The sequence below is a fragment of the Pseudophryne corroboree genome, chromosome 3, assembly GCF_028390025.1.
Source record: "Pseudophryne corroboree isolate aPseCor3 chromosome 3, aPseCor3.hap2, whole genome shotgun sequence".
NCBI lineage: Eukaryota > Metazoa > Chordata > Amphibia > Anura > Myobatrachidae > Pseudophryne > Pseudophryne corroboree.
In genome coordinates, this window is record NC_086446.1 from 479,368,954 (window position 1) to 479,389,835 (window position 20,882).

A 20,882-nucleotide genomic window follows, 5' to 3' on the forward strand; every position below is an offset into this window, starting at 1 on the left:
ACAGCCTAGCTTCCATGGCAGGGGGCATCCCCAAATTTTGCGTGAGCAATGCGATCGCAATTGTTTTTTACGATCGCATCGCTGGGCCCGCCAATTAGCATGCTCTGTGGCTTTACTCTATGATGGGCGGTCCCCAGCATGCTACAGACGAGATTGCAGATTATGTTTTTTAGCAAAATCTGCAATCCATGCAGAATAATCTGTTGGGAGGCTATTCCACTTATCCTGTAACATTTTTCCTCCAATTCCTCTGAACCGACCTCACCTCCAGTTTCAGTGCATGTCCCTGTGTTTTTATTTGAAGAATGTTTCCCTCCTGGACTTTGTTAAAACCCTTTGTATATTTGAAAGTTTTTACCATGTTCCCCCTTTCCCTTCTCTGCTCAAAACTATACATGTTAAGATATTTTAGTCTTCTCAGGTAAGTTTTGTGATGTAGGCCATGCACCATTTTAGCTGCCCTTCTTTGTACGCTCTCTAATGCATACCTCCCAACTGCTCCGAATACAGTGAGACAGTCCCGTCAATTGGACACTGTCACACCCGCGGGCCGGAGTGTCCGTGTGTGTGTGTGTGTGTGTGTGTGTGTGTGTGTGTGTGTGTGTGTGTGTGTGTGTGTGTGTATATAGAGAGGGGGGATCGGGAGAGCCAATGATCACCGCTGCTCTGTAAAAGCAGCCAGTAATCACTGAATAGTTGCCATGCGCATGGCATCTATCAGTGCAGGGAGGGTGCTCAGCAAGCGCTGGGCATGCCCCCAAAATGACAAAAACAGGGGTCGCGGTGCTAGGCCCAGCCCTTCCACCAGAGGCCCCGCCCACAGCTCCTGAGGCCCACCCCTTTTTAACCGTGGACGCGCCTCAGGCCTGGCAGGTCCCGGGTCCTTTGTGTCAAAAGTTGGGAGGTATGTCTATTGCATTTATATCCTTCTGGAGATATGGTCTCCAGAACTGGACACAGTATTCTAGATGAGGTTGTACCAATAACCTATACAGAGGCATTATTACTTATTTCTGCTGCTGATTCCTCTCCCTATGCAACCAAGTATCTGACTTGCCTTTCTCATTGCTTTGTTAAATTGGTTTCCTGCCTTTAAGTTACCTGAAATAGTGACTCCTAGATGCCTTTCCTCCTCAGTAATTTCCATTATAGTGCCCTTGATACTATAATTAGCATTTGAGGTTTTAAGACAAGTGCATGAGTTTGCATTTTATAGCTTTTTAACTGTAATTGTCACATTCTTGACCATTCCTCAAGTCTACCTAGATCCTCATTCATTTGTTTTACCCTTCCCGGTTTGTCTGCTCTGTTGCAAATCTTTGTGCCATCTGCAAAAAAGGCATACTTTCCTTTCAATACCATTTGCAATGTCACCATCAAAGATAATGAAGAGCACTGGTCCAAGTATAGATCCCTGGGGTACTCCACTGGTAGCATCTCCCTCCATAGAATGCACTCCATTTACTCCATCTGTTTCCTAATCTGCAATCAAGTTCTGATCCATTTAACTGTTTTATCATTCAATCCCATGCTTACAAGTTTATTTAGCAGTCTGTGATATGGGACAGTGTCAAATGCCTTACTAAAGTCTAGATATGTTACATTTACGGCCCCCCTTGATTATTTTAGTCAATAAAGTCAATAAGATCTGTTTGGCATGGTCTCCCCCTAGTAAATCCATGCTGTTTGGGATCCTGTAAGTTGTTTGATGTATAGCTCCACCCTTTTCTATCAGAGATACAAAAGTGGACAGTACAATTGTATAAAAGCATGTTATATCTGATGAATTATTTAGGTCAGAAAGATACTGTATTTTTTATTTCATACATATTAATGTCCAATACCAGAGGAACATATTAATTAATATAACATACCCTCCTGTTACGGTACAGTAATATTAACCAATGAACCTATTCAGGGTCATGAAATGCAAAATGCCATAGACAGAATCCACGGCATTCAACTTTTCTAAAGTAAAGCTGTTTCTAGGGTTTACATGTGCTTGGTGTATGCAATAATGTGATATGAAAAGGCGCAATAAAACATATATGATGAATTTTAAACAAATACCATGTCCACCAAGTGTTTTTTACAATACAGTTTATAAACCTTTAACATAGGTTTATGTGTGATCCTGTGAGAAGAATATCCTGTATTACCAGAGCAGCCCCTTAATTAATAAAACATTAGCGCACATCTGTTGCACGCCTGTCCCAGTGTGAACCTCTGCCACTTTAATCAGTGTAATAACGTGTATATGGGAAATGGTAGATTACCATTTTGTCTGAGGAGAGTGATTATGGTCTTATCTTCACACTACAATTACAATAATGTAACTATTTGGGCTGGATCATTAATGGATTAAAACTTTTTATATTGTGACGTACAAAATGTACCCACATCTAAGAAGATAAAACAACCACACATAAAGCCAGTTTTAACAATTGAATGTTGTTATCTGTCTAACGTTCCAAATGAATGATTAATGGGGTCAAACGTGGTTTCTCCACTGAAAAAAAACATAGCAAATATTTTTTGGCAGAAACCACTAACAGCTGGATGTAACTACTACTGGAAGCAAAGTTAGTAAGGTATATTACAGTTCACCAGCCGTTTTTTTCCTATCCCAGTGCACAGGGGAATGAGCTATTTCCAGCTTCTGGTTACCTATGGATATATAGGCTGCTAGCCTTTGCAGCTATAAAGGATAAAATTCATGCTGAGTGCTCCTGCTAAATGTGCTCTAATCCTGGCTTGATGCATTATGTGTGGTAATATACCTTACTAACTTTGCTTCCAATTTCTGGCAATTGGGCTGCTAGCCCTTGCAGCTATAAAGGAAAACATCTATGCTCATTAATTCTGCTAAACATATTATAATTTGGGCTGAACGGACTTTGTGTGGCTTTACATCATACTAACTCTGCCTTACATCTCCCCCAAAAGGGAATTGTTGGAAAGCTGCTTGTCCAAAAGGAATGAATGCTTGCTCATAGGCAGTGGCGTCACAAGCGGGGTGCGTGGGGTGCGGCCCGCCCCCAGGTATCACCCTTCAATATGGTGACACCAAAAAGAGCCGCACACCCCCATCCTATCCACTGAGTTAACAGATATGTTCCCCTACAACAAGCGCTGCAGTCCACGCCGCACCCCCGCCGACTTAATGAGCCGGACTCAAAAGACCGCCCGCTGCCTGTACATAGTCGCAGCCGGGTCCTCTCAGGATGCCGGGCACTGGATGTCAGGGTTGCGACTACGTTTATCTTCAACAGCCTGTGCACCGCTGCCGGGTCCTCCTTAGATGCTGGGCGCTTGACGCGTCATCACGCACACCAGTACCAGATGCCATTCTGGGAGGGACTCGGGGGAGACTGAGTGCTGCTGTGCTATGTTACTAGAGGGAGGACCTGTCCTGCCCGAAGGTTCCCCATCCCTGTTTTACTGGCTGGCTGGCTGATGTTTCAGTTGCAAGTTGAGGTGATGGTGTACGGAAAGTTAGCTTTAAAGTTAGTATTTAGAGTTTAACATAAAACTACACTCCGACTGTCAGATACATAAATGCCCCCAAAATGCCAGATACATAAATGCCCCCACAGTGCCTGATAAATATATACCCCCACAGTGCCAGATACATAAATGCCACCACAATGTCAGATATGGCCCCACAGTACCTGCTGTGCCGGCGGCGGTGAGTCAGCGTCGAGGGAGGGGGAGTGCTATGGGCCGCAGGTGGACTAAAGCTAAACTATTCAGCGCGCGCGCTGTGCGGCGTCAGACGCCAGCACCGCACAGCGCACACAGAACAGTTTAGACTATTAGCAGGCTGGCTCCAGGCTCGAATATGGTGGCGCCAGCGTGCAGCACCCATTAAGGGTGGCGCCCTGCACGGCCGCTCAATTCGAACATGCCTGGAGCTGGCTCTGATGTTACTTTTGCTAGCTGTTTATGTCACTACAATTGCCATTGCATTCAGTGATATACAGGAATTGTAGGCCTAATTCAGACCTGATCATTGTGCTGCAAATAACACTGTCCTGCGATCAGTCCCTGGAGTGAAAATCACCCCCCCACCCCCCGTGCAAGTGTGTGCGATTGCATGTGTACGCTGTGCGAAAATTCCCCTCAGTCATCGGACAGCTGCAAAACCGTTCACATCACACTCGCCATCTAATGATTTTCCCATTCTGTGCAGGGTGTGAGTGTGTGCGCAGCCCAGGACTTACTCCTCCAGTGCGATGAGAACAGGCTGATCGGGGCCGGAGCGGACGTCACACACCCGCCCTGAAAACGCTTGGACACGCCTGCGTTATTCCCGACACTCCCAGAAAACGCTCAGTTACCACCCACAAACGTCACCTTCCTGTCAAAGGCACAGCAGCAATCAGGTCTGAATCGGGCCCTATGATTTACAAGTAAAACGAGTACAAAAACATTACTGAGGATTCTGTGTGGTGTAATATGGGGAGGAAGTCAATGGGGGGTGACACCATGAATTACCACACCGGGTGACACCAACCATAGTGATGCCTCTGCCCATAGGTGCTTACTAACCCATTGTGCTTTGTATTTGGACTTTTTGATTTATTGTTTCTCCATTATTTCATTTTGCCATAAACCTGGACATTCTTTATTGTTCTTATAGTTTTTCTCAATCACATTGTTAGGGCATTTCTGTGCATGCTTCGTTACCAGTGTAATATCAAAAGCAAGAATTATTATATGCTATATTATCAATTTGAGTGGAAGCCTTATTAGGATAGATCTATCTAAAGGATAACCAGTGAATATATCAATTTTATGATAAAGTTCTAATTATGTCAACAAATATTTTATAAGTGGGATACTGGCCGGTATCTATATGTTTGTATTTTTATTATTGTGATTATTTTTATACATAAAAATTATAAAACCAAAGTGAGACGCGCCGTCTCAATCTGTTTGGTTTTGGAGTATGGTGGCAGAGAAAGGATGGATAGAAATAAAACAATCCAACAATATACAACAAAGTAACAACAACATGCACTGCAGGCAGATACCACCCGAGGTGCATAAAATCATATCAAACACAAACAAAAGGTATCCCACTGGACCCTCAAACCTGACTACTGTCCCTTCAGGGTGATGATGTTCCCCCTATCTGGGTGGTGAAGCCAACAAAACCAGTCAACAAAGGTGAAGGCTATAGCCAACACTAAAACCAGCAGAGACTGCCAAGACCAAGAAAAAGGGGCTGGAAAAACACCATCAAATGAGGCTTTGGTCCAACCAGCCAGAGCCTTAAATCACTGCACTCAAAAACACACCCCTAAGGACACAAATGGCTAGAGGCATTATGTGGTACACACACAAGCCAGCCCGCATCCTAGAAGTTTAAACCACCTCATACTTATCGCAATCATTTGGTTGCTATAAAGTTAAAAGAAAACAATCATTAATAAGTATTTATCACCATTGGCCACTATATAGTTTAACGACCTTTGGCAGCTATAAGTCACTTTGGATAAATCTTTGTTAACTTTGAACACGGATACAAAGCAAAATTGTGCCTTGTAAATTGCTCAAGCTGGGTCTGAATATTGTGGAGCAACAACAGATATCCAGGGCCGGATATAATGCAGACAGAACTTGGACGTTTTTTTTAAAAGGCCAATCACTTACAAGGCATGGTTTTGCCTTACAAGTCATTGCCCCCTTTAAAAAAACATCAGAGTTCAGCCGGCATCCTGCACGGCCATCGAACTCGAGCGGCATTACATCCCAAGTTTGAGGTTTACTACAGATTCTCAAGGAGCTCAATATCAGAACACTGACTGCTTCTCAAGGACATCTATTTTCTTACGTACACCACCCCCCTCTCCGATCAGAGCTGCATTATAGGTTGGCACTATAGAAAGGGCAATCATTTGAAAAGTTAATTTTAGGACATAAAGCTCATAATTCTTTGATCCTAGAACAAAATTATTCTTTTAATAACCAACTTGTGAATATGAATGTTTCCAGATGCTTCCATATGTATGCCTCCACAAGGATAAACCTATTCCCTGATTAATTAACTTTTATGTTCCAATATAAGGAGGCATGCCAGTGTGTTAAAGAGGTAGCCACATCTTTTAAGCAAGCTAATAAACAGTATTCACCAGTGGACGAAGCAAAACACAGGTCAATTTTTAATATTGTAATTGGAATATGAGGAAAAACTAGACAATATATTTTGCCTCCATAATATTACTTGTACATAAAAATGTCACTAATTAGGTTTAGTTTTCAATTACAGGTTGAGTATCCCTTATCCAAAATGCTTGGGACCCGAGGTATTTTGGATATGGGATTTTTCCGTATTTTGGAATAATTGCATACTATAATGAGATATCATGGCGATGGGACCTAAATCTAAGCACAGAATACATTTATGTTACATATACACCTTATACACACAGCCTGAAGGTAATTTTAGCCAATATTTTTTATAACTTTGTGCATTAAACAAAGTGTGTGTACATTCACACAATTCATTTATGTTTCATATACACCTTATACAAACAGCCTGAAGGTCATTTAATACAATATTTTTAATAACTTTGTGTATTAAACAAAGTTTGTGTACATTGAGCCATCAGAAAACAAAGGTTTCACTATCTCACTCTCACTCAAAAAAGTCCGTATTTCGGAATATTCCGTATTTAGGAATATTTGGATATGGGATACTCAACCTGTAATGTATTTTATAGGATGGTATTAATAATTTGGTAATTTCTATGAAACAACTGTAAAATCTTGTACATTGCAGTTCACCCCAACTCAGAGTCTTGGGGGAGATAGAAGCCTGCTAAAGAGTGAATGAGTGTAGAAGTTGCCTATAGCAACCAATCAGCAGTTACCTTTCATTTTATAGAATGTAGAAGATCTATGCTAGCTAGATGTTGAATGGTTGTATGGCTGTATGGACAACATTTCCACTTGAACTTAACATCTCATTCACCAGAGAGAAGGGGTGTCCCTGCTGTGGTGTTGGGGCAATGACATCTGCAGCTGTTGAAATCAATAGCTGCAGCTGTCAGAACTGTCAGTGCCACTGACCAATCATACATTGGCAAGGATATCGGCGCTGCTATCTCGTAGATAGCGCCCGTCATTTGCTGGTAACCACTACATTATTACATAGGGGAGAAGTGGTATAAGCGCACATAGCATGTGCAGTTACCGGTTTCTCCACTATCGCCACTTCATACATCTACCCCATGGTGTAGTACGTTATGAACTACATTCACCATGTGAGAAATAGCTAATGGGTAATTGGTCACCAGCGGTGGTGGATTCTATAGCCCACCTCGTCTATGCACTTCCTGCAGGAAAGTATATTAGGAGGGTATTTGACTTAAGCCATCAAATGGCAAGTAGCAGTCAGTACCATTTCTCTCTTAGTACATGGAACCAAAAAATATAAATTCAATGTAGTGCAGATTAACTTTTTAAACACTGTTAATTGTTATTATAAAATTGTGTAATATATACAAATTTCACTAGAACCCTAAACAAGACAAAAAGTAGATTTATGATTACTGTGAAATGTTTTAAACAGTATATTGTGCAACTTTATTACTAGAAAAAGTGTTTAAGATGCTGACTACCCTTTAGCCAGCGCTCGCATGGTGAATGCAATTCGTAATGTACACCATATATCTTCATTTCTTTATTTTCATGTCAATTGAACTCAAGTTAAAGATAAAGTACCTATGGAAATGAAATGATCTGGAAACATCTTTGATTAACTATACAGAACTTTACTTTCATTCAATTAGTTTTAACTTATTATCAAACTATTGGAAGGAAGAAACCCTTGTGTATGGTAACCTGTCTTTTTCATTTTCCATTCTTTTATTTGCAGTCAAGTGGCAGTCCTTGTTACCGTACTAGGCTGCATCTGAGTGCATTATGTGGGATTATCTATTGTTTTTGTGGTACCCCAACATCAGACATTTTCCTGCACACCTCTATGGAGTGTGCTGTTAGTGGTCGCAGGATGACACCTCTTCAATTGAAAAAATGCATTATGGCCCCAAAAATTTTGCATTCCTCATTATAGCAATATGGAATGCTTTTTTTGGAGAAATTTACCATTGTTGGAGATGTAGTTACACAGGCTCTGATTAGGGTCCATGCAGCGAAGGGTAAAATGTGGACTGATCACTTTACTTGGTCCCAGCTGAGCTAAAGTGTTACTGAAGCCTTTGGACTATAATGGTATTAGCTATTGGGCTCTACTTTTCAATCTCTCCGATATCTGCTGCTGTAACCTCTTGATAATTAAGTGGATATTATGTGAAAACAGACTAAAAAACCCCATAATAAATAGGCCCTTACTGAGAGATTGACCTTGGTTGCAGAGACTGTAGCAAAGGAAACAGCTTATTTTGCAACTTGCATATCAAAATATAAACTATAATATAAATAACATTTTCTAATATAGTGAATCAGTCATATACACATATTTAACCTACTGTATGTAAAATTCCACTGAAGAGCTGAACCACAAAACACAGAGGTCAGATAAAGTGCTGGTATCACTCTGTGGTCTATTTTCTACAGACGTCAATGCTGGATGCGTTTTTGCTCACTACTGTTTCTCTCCATTACACACAATTTGTCAAACTACCAACTGTGAACCAAGCAGGTTTTCCTTCACTTCACACTGTTGTTTACATTTTTAATTAATAATTTATCAGTAACTGTGCCGAAGGCATAAACCATGTAAGAAGTGAACAACGCTAGAACAAATTTTCTACTCTTGCCAAAACGGCATATTATTTTAACCTTTACAGTACTGCAAGTAAACTACAGAACCAGGAAAAAGAAACCCATTCCCACATCTTAGGGGTGGGATATACTAGGCAACAAGTGAACAGACAGTACTTGAAGATCATGTGTTCGAAGCAGGAAAAATGGGAAGTAAGATCTTAAATAATCTGACAAGTGTCAAATTGTAATGGCTAGATGACGGGGTCAGAGCATCTCCAAAACAACAGGTCTTGTGGTACGCAGTGGTTAGTACCTACTAAAAGTCGTCCAAAGAAAGACAACCAATGAACCGACAACAGGGTCATGGGCGCCAAAAGCTCACCGATTTGTGAGGGGAGTGAAGGCCAGCCTATCTGGCTCTATCCCACAGAAAAGCTACTGTAAGACAAATTGCTGGTTTTATGATACAAAGGTGTCAGAACACACCATGCAGCACAGCTGTGGACCATTCAGAGTGCCCATAGTGACCCCTGTCCACCACCGAAAGCATCTACTATGGGCAGGTGGCCTGATCTGATGAACACACATTTTCTCTTAATTCATGTGGAAAGCCGGGCGTGTGTGCTTCATTTACCTGGGGAAAAGATGGCACCAGGATGCACTATGGGAAGAAAGCAAGCTAGTAGAGGCAGTGTGATGCTCTGGGCAATGTACTGCTGGGAAACCTTTGGTCTTGGCATTCATGTGGATGTTACTTTGACACAAACCCCCTATCTAAACATTGCTACAGACAAAGTACACCCCTTCATAGTTACAGTATTCCCTGATGGCAGTGGCCTCTTTCAACAGGATAATGAGCCCTACCACACAAAGAGCGTAAGGTATGCACTTCAACCTGCGGCCCTCCAGCTGCTGTGGAACTACACATCCCTGCATACCCTGCCTCAGTTTTAGCATACCTTATTAGCAAAACTGTGGCAGGGTGTGCTGGGATGTGTAGTTTAACAGCAGCTGGAGGGCCACAGGTGGAAGACCCATGGTGTAAGGTCCAAATTCCCCAGATCTCAAATCCGATCAAGCATCTGTGGGAAGTGCTTGTGTTTTGGAGCCAGATACCACAGAGCACATTCAGAGGTCTTGTGGAATCCATACCTTGTTGGGTCACAGCTGTTTTAGAGGCAATCTTATTTAAAACAATGTCCATTTACAAAGGGCAAAAAAAATGTGTGGTAATTATATAAATAAATAAAAATTGGATATATAATTGTTTATAAACTGCTGGTATATCTTGAACGGTATACATCCAACATGTTTCACATGAACAGAGTAAAATTACACAAAACAACTTCTTCCTTAAATACAAAACACAATGGATCTGTTCTTTTCTTTGTCCACTTTCACATTTCTATACATGTGTGGCGCCTTCAGCAGGAGAGATTTCTCAAACTTCTTACTTAATTCATCTAATTGGATTATTCAGAGAGCTTTCGTAACACCCACGGCAGAAGAAGACAGCTGCAGGATGAATGGGATGTTTGAGGAAACAAATAATTGTCACATTTAGTGAATGAGAACAAGTTGGAAACCCCAGAGCAATAAATTTGTGATTATAGCTGTTTTAATAAGTTAATGCTGACATTAAAGTATCTCCAATCCTAGGCTTTCTGCAGAGGTCAGCTGGAAGAACAAATCTGTAGGACATGTTTAAATAAATGACATCATATAACATTAACAGACCACTCTAATCCCAAAACTGTGCACATCACCTTACTACATCACTAAAAGGACACATTACTGGGCTACTTATAATATTTTGCCAGACTAGACAGTAACCAGGACTTCTTACTGGACAAATTTAATCTCAGGATTGTGCACATTACCGAACTAAAGCACAACTAGAACACATTACTAGACCACTCCAATCCTAGCACTGTGCACACTTCCAGAAAGCTCCAATACCAAGACACATTAAACCACTCCAGTCCAAAGATTGTTCACACTGCCGGGCTAGAGCACTACCGGAGCAAGTTAATGTACTACTCCAATCCCAAACCTAGCATACTACTGCATTATAGCATTACAATATTACTTCAATCCCACATTGTCAAATGCAAATTGCCAAATTATGACAACCCTAAAAAGAGATTACTGGACCACTCCAATGCCAGGATCGTACAGATTACTGGATCACACAATTACCATGCTACTCCAAACTCGGGACAAATCTGTATATATTACTTAACCCAGAGGTTCACTAACATTTTGGAACCACGGCACCCTAAAGTATCCGTTTTTTGTTCATGACACCCCTAGGATAAAAGTTTTTTATTGATAAATTTTGAAAAAAAATATTATATTAAGTAAACTGAACCTAAGGGTGACAGGTAGGCACAGTTATGTGGTGGTGTACAGTTGTGCTTCTGATTGTCCACATGTTTTATGATTGGCAGCCACTAGCACTAGTTTTGCCCATCACTGACCATCAATAATTTGATCCGGTCCTGGACTACCAGCCTGATGCACCCCTGCAAGACCCTTGTAGCACCCCAAGGTGCCTAGGCACACAGTTTTGGAACCATTGACTTAACCACTCCAATACAAGGATAATGTACATTGCCAGACTACATGAGTCTCAGGACATATTACTATAGTACTCTAACCCAAGGTACAGGTATGTGTTACTGGATTACTCCAGTCCTAGATATAGTTCACACTGCCAAACTACAACATCCCCAGGACATGCTAACAGACTACTCCAATTCCACGCCTGTGCACATTAAAGACAATGCAAACACCACGACCCACTGGCCAATAAGTGTTTTCAGCAGAAAAATTTTGATCCAAAACTAATCAGATGAAATGTGTGCTGTACTGTATGGGTTAAGTCTAATTAATAACATTGTAACAAGTGTGCCTCAGGTATATATTAAAGTCACTGAACAGAAATTCAGCTATTCATCTGGACCCATAACAATTGTTGTAATTGTGGCAATCTCTCTATTACTCATGAACAGAAAAAAATAACCTGTAAAGACTTCAGCAGACTGGGGCTATTTCCACCTGGATGACATGTCGCAGGCATTACTTATTTCCACAGACTAGACACAGGGGAGAAGCACTCTCTAAAGACCCTTTCAGACCAAAGGGTAAAAATTAGCGCAAACTGCTTGTTTTCAGGTTGGCAGTCACTGAAAAATTCTGATAAAATAATCTGGCATTAAATGCACCATTTAGAACCAAGCTGCTATAATTTCTCATTGTATTCTCAATGCTAATGCAGGTGCTTATTTCGGTGTGTATGGGTACACTGCAAGTACTCGTGATATGTAGCTGGATACAACAGTGATTCACTACAGTCAAGGTACTGGCTGCATGTGTTCAGTATATCACAGGCTTGGCGAACAATTCAGGTTGGATCGCCACGGAGACTGAAATTGCAATTGTCTCAAAACTGCTACTGCTGAAAATGCCATGTGAAGAGCCGCCCATAATGGTAAAAGACACCCACTATGGGACCGCAAATCAGCAGAATTGCGTTGCAAATGCAAAAACCGAGTACTATCGTCAGTTGCGGGCGACCCAGGGTTTCTCAGAATGAGAATGCAATTGCACCAGCGCCATGTTTTTAATCGCAAGCAACCGATGTCAGATACAAGCCCATAAAACGGCCTTTACGCATACGCAATGTGCTCGCAGAGCATGCGCAGTCTGCCGATAATGCTGGATAAGGCCCAATATGTGCTGTCACAGTAATCTGAGGTCAGCTCCTAACCCCTGAGCCAATCAGATCCACTGGACAACTCATGTATTCAGGAGTGAGATCAATACAAGTGTATAAAAAAAAAGATCTGTAATCACAGAGGGATTAATCTCAGCATTAATGTGAGAATGAGCAATGGATTCTTCCCTGTAGGTAATACTTTACTGTATCTATAACACAAATATGCCATGCATTCTTTTAAGGTGAAGCACAGTGTTTAAAAGTGGAAATATACTAGATGTGTAAACAGGGAATATTGTCATTTGTGTATATTTATGCAAGAATGTTCACTGAACTTACTTCATTGTCTTAGTAAAATGAAACATCCACTGTAGACTTAATTGGCACACATATAGTCATGAGATATAAAACACTATCCCTTATTAGAAAGCAGAATGAGTGGTGTGAGAGCCGCCAGTCCACAATTTAAGCTTAGGCTTGAGTGCTGTAAAGGCAACTTCTTAATTAGAAAACCTTCTTCTTCCCCCCCCCCCCCCTCCCCCCCGCCCCAATACATCATCTCCCTGGCTAACAAATCAACCTCTTGGCTCTCATCATACACAAATTAATAATTTTTTATTTTCCAGCTCCCACACAACCAGCCCTGCCAGCCACAAGAAAGTCAACGAACCAAAGGCTTCATCAGCTTATTTGTTCCATTCTCTAAAGTGTTTATGACACATAGATGGCATTTTGGATATCCCGGCTAAAGAAACAGTGTGTGTGTCTGAAACATCCTGCTACTAGAGACAAAATTGTTTCACTTATAAAATAAAATGTTTATTACTTAGAATACATTAGCAGGTAAATGGTGTATGATAAAAAGCAAAGTGTTCTAGAAAAAACCTAGTTAAATATTTTTGAGATCACGTGTTACAAATTATAGATACATCTTAGAAAATAATTGTATACTTTAATTTTATACCAACAGCTTTGCATGTACCAATGCATTGTCAGGACATATGAAATTCATAATGAATAGTGCTCATATAGCACCCACCACATAACCTATTCACCAGGTGGATCGCCTCACCCTTTTGCCACAGCCATCTCAATCTCACAACTTTACTGTCCTCAGGTCCCTACTGACTTGCTCACGCCTCATGCCACCTGTCCATCTCCCCCCTTCCCTTAGGTCAGGCATGTCCAAACTGCGGCCCTCCAGCTGTTGAGAAACTACACATCCCAGCAAAACCGTGTCAGGGCATGCTGGGATATGTAGTTTCACAACAGCTTGAGGGCCGCAGGTTGGACATGCCTGCCTTAGGTTGTAAGCTTCTAGGACAGATGTTCCCAAACTTTTTTTAATCACGGCACCCTAGAGTATCAGAATTTTTTTCACAGCACCCCTAGGCTAAAAGTTTCTTTAGAAAGACTAAAATATTAAATTAAGTTAGTTGTGTTTACATGTTATCCTTAGGTTCACTTCTGTGGTGAGGGTCAAGATTTGCTTATGTTTGTCCACAAATTTTATGCTTAACAGTCACCAGCACTGCTTTTGCATATTACATTGACAATAAATAATTTAAATTGGTCCTGCGGTTCTCCTCCCTCCTGTTCTCTCAGCATTCTTCTCTTGCACTTCTATTACAGCCCTCGCCTACGCACTGCCCGATTTCCGAAATTCTGCCCACTCTTAATCTGCTAGTGTTAGCGTCGCTATTGGTGACAGGTTCGTACCTTAGCCGCTCACCTTTCTTACCTACTGTATTGTGTGCTGAGATCTGTGGTAATAATTGTTACTTGTGTTCTGTTTATGCTTTGGCTGCTGTAATGTTCTGTTTTATCCAGTTCTGTCTTAGGGTGCATACACACTTACCGAGAAAATGAATGACGTCGCTCATTTTCACCCTTCCTGAGCAATGTCGTTTACTTTCTTGGTAAGTGTGTGTGCCGGCAACGACAAGCGATGCGCGGCCCCACGGGTCGTTAACAACCCTTGCTGTCGGCCGTACATGTAGCTCAATTTGGACTGTCGTCCAAGAGCTGCCTGCATGGCCCAGCAGTGGCGTGACATCACTGAGCGATATGGTAGTCATATGGCTCATTGTGTATGCACTGCCGCTGACCGGCCGGCCCGGGAAGGGAAAACACTAGGCGACGTCGCTCATAGAGCACGTCGCCTATTGTGTACCCACCTTCACTGTTTTCCTTTGGTACGGCTCCATGTAAATAAAGTGTAATAATGATAAGAATATAGCATGGAACAAATATTATCTTCACTAATTTAGAACACACCACTGCGACACACGACAGTGTGAACACATTTTGTGATATTTTCTTAAAGGTAGAGAGATTAGCAACAAGAGAATCTAAAATATGGAGGGACAACAAAACACTGCAATGGTATCTATCACAACGATTAATACCAAAGGGCCTGAAAATTAATAAAGTCCCGACACATAGTAGAGAGGATCCACAATTTATGGAGAAATGGAATAACATCTTACATGACTGCTTCACACAGCTAATTAAATTGATTGTGAACACACATGAGACTGAGTTATTAAAGTTAGGCACAGAAATAGAGTCACTGCAGACAGCCTTAGAGGAACACAAACAAGATAAGGATTTTCAACAATTAGAAGCAATCTCAAAAAATAGACTAAGAAGGGTAGAGGAAGAAACTATAGCTACAAAAAAATCCAAGATCTTGAGGGATAAAATAGGGAAAACCAAATCAGACAAGAAACGCACCACTAAACAGAAATCGATCCCGGCCTTACTCAAAACACCAATAAAGATCAAGGCACACAAATGTGAAAGGAAACCTAAGACTACACCCATCTATAAAAGATTGAATCTTACCTACCAAGAGTACATGACAAAATTACACAAAAGAGCATCAGGAACCAAAAAAGAAATTCCATATCATAAAACAAGAAATGAGAGTATAGACAATTCAATTTTAGAGAGTACCATAGATACTGACTTTTCAACATACAGTATTGAAGAGGATTTTGAGTATGAAAGACTAGCTAGAGTGTCACTAGAAAAAGGTTTCCAAATTTCAATACATTTAGAAGACATACCCTTGAATGATAATTTAGAGACACGGACTACCGAACAGACAAATAACGAAACATGTGCAGACCATTTTTTAGGAAAGAAGGCAGGAATCCTGTCCTGCGAAACGAACCAGGTAACACCAAACAAACGAAAGCTGGAGGATCTAGACGAGGATGTAGAGGAGGCAGAAATAGGAAGACACAAGAGAAACAATTACCAGAAATAGGAACCAAAGGAATTTTCAATTTGAGTACAGTCACATTAAAAGATGAGCACATTTCACTGTTGAATAAGGGACTCAAGTTTGCACCAACCAAACAGTTGAATAAATTCGAAACATATCTAGATTTGCACAGATTTACAAGAAAGTTAACCCTTGCCAAATACTACAGCAAAGGATCTGTCGCATACACAGAACCCAAAGAAATAGATAAAACATACAAACATTCAAATCTGAAACCAAAATCCAATTTCTATCCGCAACACATGAGGGGTTCCTTCATTGACACTTTCGAACAGTTGGTAACACGTGACCTAGATAGACTAGAAACTAAACCAAGGACCATCAATTTAACAACAACAGAAAGGAACGCACTCAAGGATCTGGGCAACAACAGAGACCTAGTGATTAAACCTGCGGACAAAGGGGGGGGGGGGATAGTCTTGTTAGACAAGAAAGACTACACAATAGAATCACTCAGAATTCTTAATGATAAAAATACATATGAAACATTGACCCAAGACCCTACAGGTGACTATAAAAAATGCCTAGACAAACTACTAAAAGAGGGACTAGAATTAGGCATACTGACTAAAAAAGAACACACTTTTCTTCAAATTGACAATCCTATAGTATTCTACTATCTACCAAAAGTACATAGAAACTTATCCAATCCACCCGGCCGCCCAATTATATCAGGAATAGGTTCACTCACATCAAATTTGTCCCAGTATATTGACTCATATTTACAGCCATACGTCAAAACACAGAAATCATACATACAGGATACAACAGACGTCATCAAGACATTAGGCAACATCACTTGGTCAGAAGAATTTTGGATCTGCACAAGTGATGTTACCTCTCTATACACTATCATAGATCAGAAACAGGGTCTAGATGCAGTAAACCACTTTCTTTCATCGGACTCGACTTTGGACTCAAGACAAACTACTTTCATTTTGGAATGCATACAATTCATTCTACAACACAATAACTTTTGGTTTAATGAGACCCATTACAGACAGACCACCGGCACAGCTATGAGGACTAGGTTTGCTCCAAGTTATGCAAATTTGTTTATGAGTAGGTGGGAGGACACCAACATTTGGTGTGATCATGAATTTGGAGCAAACCTAGTCCTCTGGCGAAGATATATAGATGATATAATTTTTATCTGGCAAGGCACAGAAGAAAAACTATTAGAATTTTTGACATACATCAATACAAACGACAACAACCTAGTAATTACCACAAACTACAATCGATCTACAGTAAATTTCCTGGACATCAATGTATTTGTGGAAAATTCTACAATATACACAAAAACATATCCGAAGAGCGTAGATGTCAATAGCTATATTCTGAACACTAGTGGACATCATCCCAATTGGTTACGAAGCATCCCACTAGGCCAATTTAAAAGACTGAGGAGAAATTGTACTAAACTGGAAGATTTTGAGCAACAAGCAGGGGAAATGAAACACCACTTTTTAGAGAAAGGCTACAAGAAAGAGATACTTGAGAAAGATCTACAAACAGCCACAAAAGTTGAAAGAGACACCCTCCTGACATACAAACATAAAGAGACATCAAGTGAAGACTTTAAGACAGTCTTCCTGACACAATACAGTACCAACAATAGACAACTTGAGAAGATCCTGTCTAAGCATTGGCATATCCTCCTAGAAGATAACATTTTAGCTGACACTCTGTCCTCTAGGCCAAAAGTAGTTTACAGAAGAGCACCGGATTTAAAATCTAAATCATCACATAGTCATCTCAGTAAGTCAGAAGTGGTACAGACTACTTTAATAGGACAGAAACTAAGCAAGGGTTTTTTTCACTGCGGCTCTTGCAGTTATTGTAAAACACACAAAGTTAGTACCAAGAAAATCATCAGCTTTGAATCCAACAGAACTGGAGAGAGTTTTGAAATACAAGAACACATCTCTTGCCAAAGCAAGGGAGTGATATACCTCATAGAATGCCCATGCCGACTACAGTATGTAGGCAGAACTATAAGACCACTGAAAAACAAGAATATCTGAACACATCAGGAATGTGAAGAAGGGATTGGAGACACACAAGTGTCCAATCACTTCAAAGAAACACACGAGAGGAACCCTGCGGGGATGAAAATTTTGGGGATTAAATTAGTGTCACCAAATTGGAGGGGAGGGGATTTTATTAAACAAATCAATAAAGAAGAGTTGAGGTGGATTTACACTCTAAAAATGCTGAAACCACGGGGCCTCAATCTAGACAATGAGGTGAGATCAGTAGTCATGAATTAATCTTATACATAGTTTTATACCTGTTAAGCCACTTAACCCCATTAGCATATATTTTGGTGGGTCAGGTCATAAGAATCTGGAGATCTTAATTTTACAACATGTATCCATTTCTGTAGTAAAACGTACCAAAACACAAATGATTTTCCTGTATACAAGTAGCTCTTATTGTTCCTTAACAAATTAATTGGGTAATAATATATAATTTGTTCACATAATACATTTTTCAGCCACTCATTTAATTAAGGTCTTATCCATAAATGACAGACTGTCATTAACCCCATGTATTAACAAGTAACCCATAAACTACAGACTGTCAATAACCCCAATTTAGTAACAAATAATGTTTATAAAACTAACCATTTTCCCAGAGATGAACTCCCATTACTTCCCACTATTCACTAATTATTCAGTTTCAAAATCATTTCTATATTGTCTTTACCCATATTATATATATCTTCTGTATATTTTATTATTATTATTACTATTATTACTTTCCTTTATCTCATTCTTCCCCTGCATATCTTTTCTAATGTATATATGTCTGTATAGTCGTTTTACAGCAATTCCCTAGTAAAAACCGAGAAACACACCCCCTTTCAATGACATAAGCAAGTATGGGCATAAATAGCCCATACTAAAGATGGCACTCAAGGACTCCCTGAGGAAGACCCAGAAAGGTCGACACACGTAGGAGAAAGCACAGGACACTTTTTCAAACAAACTGCATTAATTCTTTTCAACACAGCTGAGCTCTATATTCCTCAATACATTTATCACCCACGGCGTTGGAGGCTTTGAGGAACAGGACCGGGTCACGTGACCGCGAGGAACAGTAAAGAGAAAGAGAAACCGGACGAAAAGCTGCAAGACTGACAGGGAAGCAAGGTGGCAGCGGACGCTAGGAACCGAGCGCAGAGGAACAAGGTAAGGGCTCTGTTAGTGGGGAGGTGCACTGCGGACAGTCCCGCTCCGGGTCTAGAAGTCAGTGACACTTTTCCCCCCAGAGACACGACCGCACTCCTCGGATCCGGCTGGCGGCAGACGCCTGTTTACACGGGCACCTTCCGCCGCCATGGACTGAGTTAGAGAGCGGCGAGTCCAGAGCCAGCGATCACCTGTCTCCTGCAACTTATCCCTCCCACACAGCCATTTGGGGTACCCCATCACTGCTAGCACTGTCGGAAGATCGCATCCCCTCTCGAGACAGGATCCAGCCTCTGCAATAGACTTTTTCACCGTGTCCCATACATCATATAGTGAGCTCCTTTTGGGACTGTGTTGTATATGCCCCTCCACACACTGTGGTAGACGATTGAGTGCAATTTAACGAGGTGGGACGATTGCACTGGACTTTGGACTTACTTTTTTCATTTATTCATAGTTTTTCCATTTATTCTTTCTTTCTGTCATTCTGTTTTTATAGAATAAATACACATATTCTTTACCTATATATTGTCTATTTGTCATTCGAAACGCAATTAATACTACCACTTATTCAGGCGCAATTGTGTACCCTTACGTTGTATATCCTTAGAGGTTTTGGGTTTAACCTCCACCACAATTTTGCTGCCACAGCATTTATCCACACAAGTAGGGCGCTGGATACAATCTGTTCATTCCTGGACAAGCATTCTCAATACAATCAGGGGTTAAAAAAAAACAAAAAAACAGCAACTATATTTTTTGCAGCATTGTCTCTGCCGTTTTTGTACAAAATCTGATATTGTAGGTAAAATACAGGGGTGTCAACAGGAGTCAATAATATAGAGTCTTTCACACGTCACATAATAGTTATAGATGTGCGAGAACCCGCCCTGTTGTTTCCCTAAGAGCCAAGTGGAAGCATTTCAAGGATGATGCAATAAAAGAGGTTCTATTTTTCTGCAGTAGAGGCTCCTTGTGTCATATTTCTCTCTCCTGTTCACCCTAAAATGCAGCTTTATGGATATCCATTTTATATACCCCAGCTTGTATAAAATATAGTAACTCTTTAATATCTTTATAATTTACAGTAGTACATTATATCATATGTGATATCACAGCTCGTCGGCAGAACTGAGCAGATGTCACAAACCCTGTATGCTTCACTTTGCACAACACTGCTCAGTACTACTCTGGCCTGTCCCAACACAGAACCAGCTCACAGTGCAGGCACTCTGCATAGATGTACATACAGCTCACCTAGTACGAATATAAGATTTTATATACAGGAAATTAACAGGAAATGACAGGATGCTGGATTAAAGTAAAGTGTGTGGCAAAGTAAAACCTATGCTTAGTTGGAAATGAAATCTTAAACGACTAATAAAATTAAAGAGCTACAGTATGCAAGAACAAATAGGTGAGGACATCAGGGCATAATTAAAGCATTAGTTGTGGAATCTTACAGTCTTCAGCTCCTCCTATGAACAGTGTGGTGTAAATCAGTCTACACACAGAGGTTAAATGAGAGTACATCTTCAAGAAACATGACATGAGCAGCTAGACAGTACTTACATCTGTATCCGGTCCTTTGTCTGCTCCAGGGCAGGTAAACGTAACAAACTCATGACATCGCTTGTGGACCACAAAACAGCACACTGCAAACAGAAACAAACAGAAGATGAGGCTAATATACAATGTACTAGGCGAGGGCTTGTAAGGTATCGCAATTTACATCTTTTCCTACTTTCCATATGAAAAACAAACAATGCAGAGTGTAATTTAATGTACTAACAATTTAAAAAAAATGTTAGGCAAATTTCTAAGACCATAAAAGTTTGCCTACACCAATATAATATTACATCTCATGAAAAGGGCACTCACACAGGGCACACAACTTCAGTCTTTGGTCTGATTGCTACAAGTTAATCATTATTTT

General features: G+C 40.6%; 1 protein-coding gene across 3 annotated transcripts in view; it reads right to left on the minus strand.

The window, feature by feature from the left end:
• Positions 1–20,882, minus strand: part of PRKCA (protein kinase C alpha) — a 656,418-nt gene that overhangs the window by 453,918 nt on the left and 181,618 nt on the right. For all 3 annotated transcript variants that reach the window (XM_063960833.1, XM_063960834.1, XM_063960835.1), the window contains exon 3: positions 20,519–20,601. In XM_063960833.1, coding sequence (XP_063816903.1) covers positions 20,519–20,601 — 83 coding nt within the window. The remainder of the gene's footprint in view (positions 1–20,518; positions 20,602–20,882) is intronic.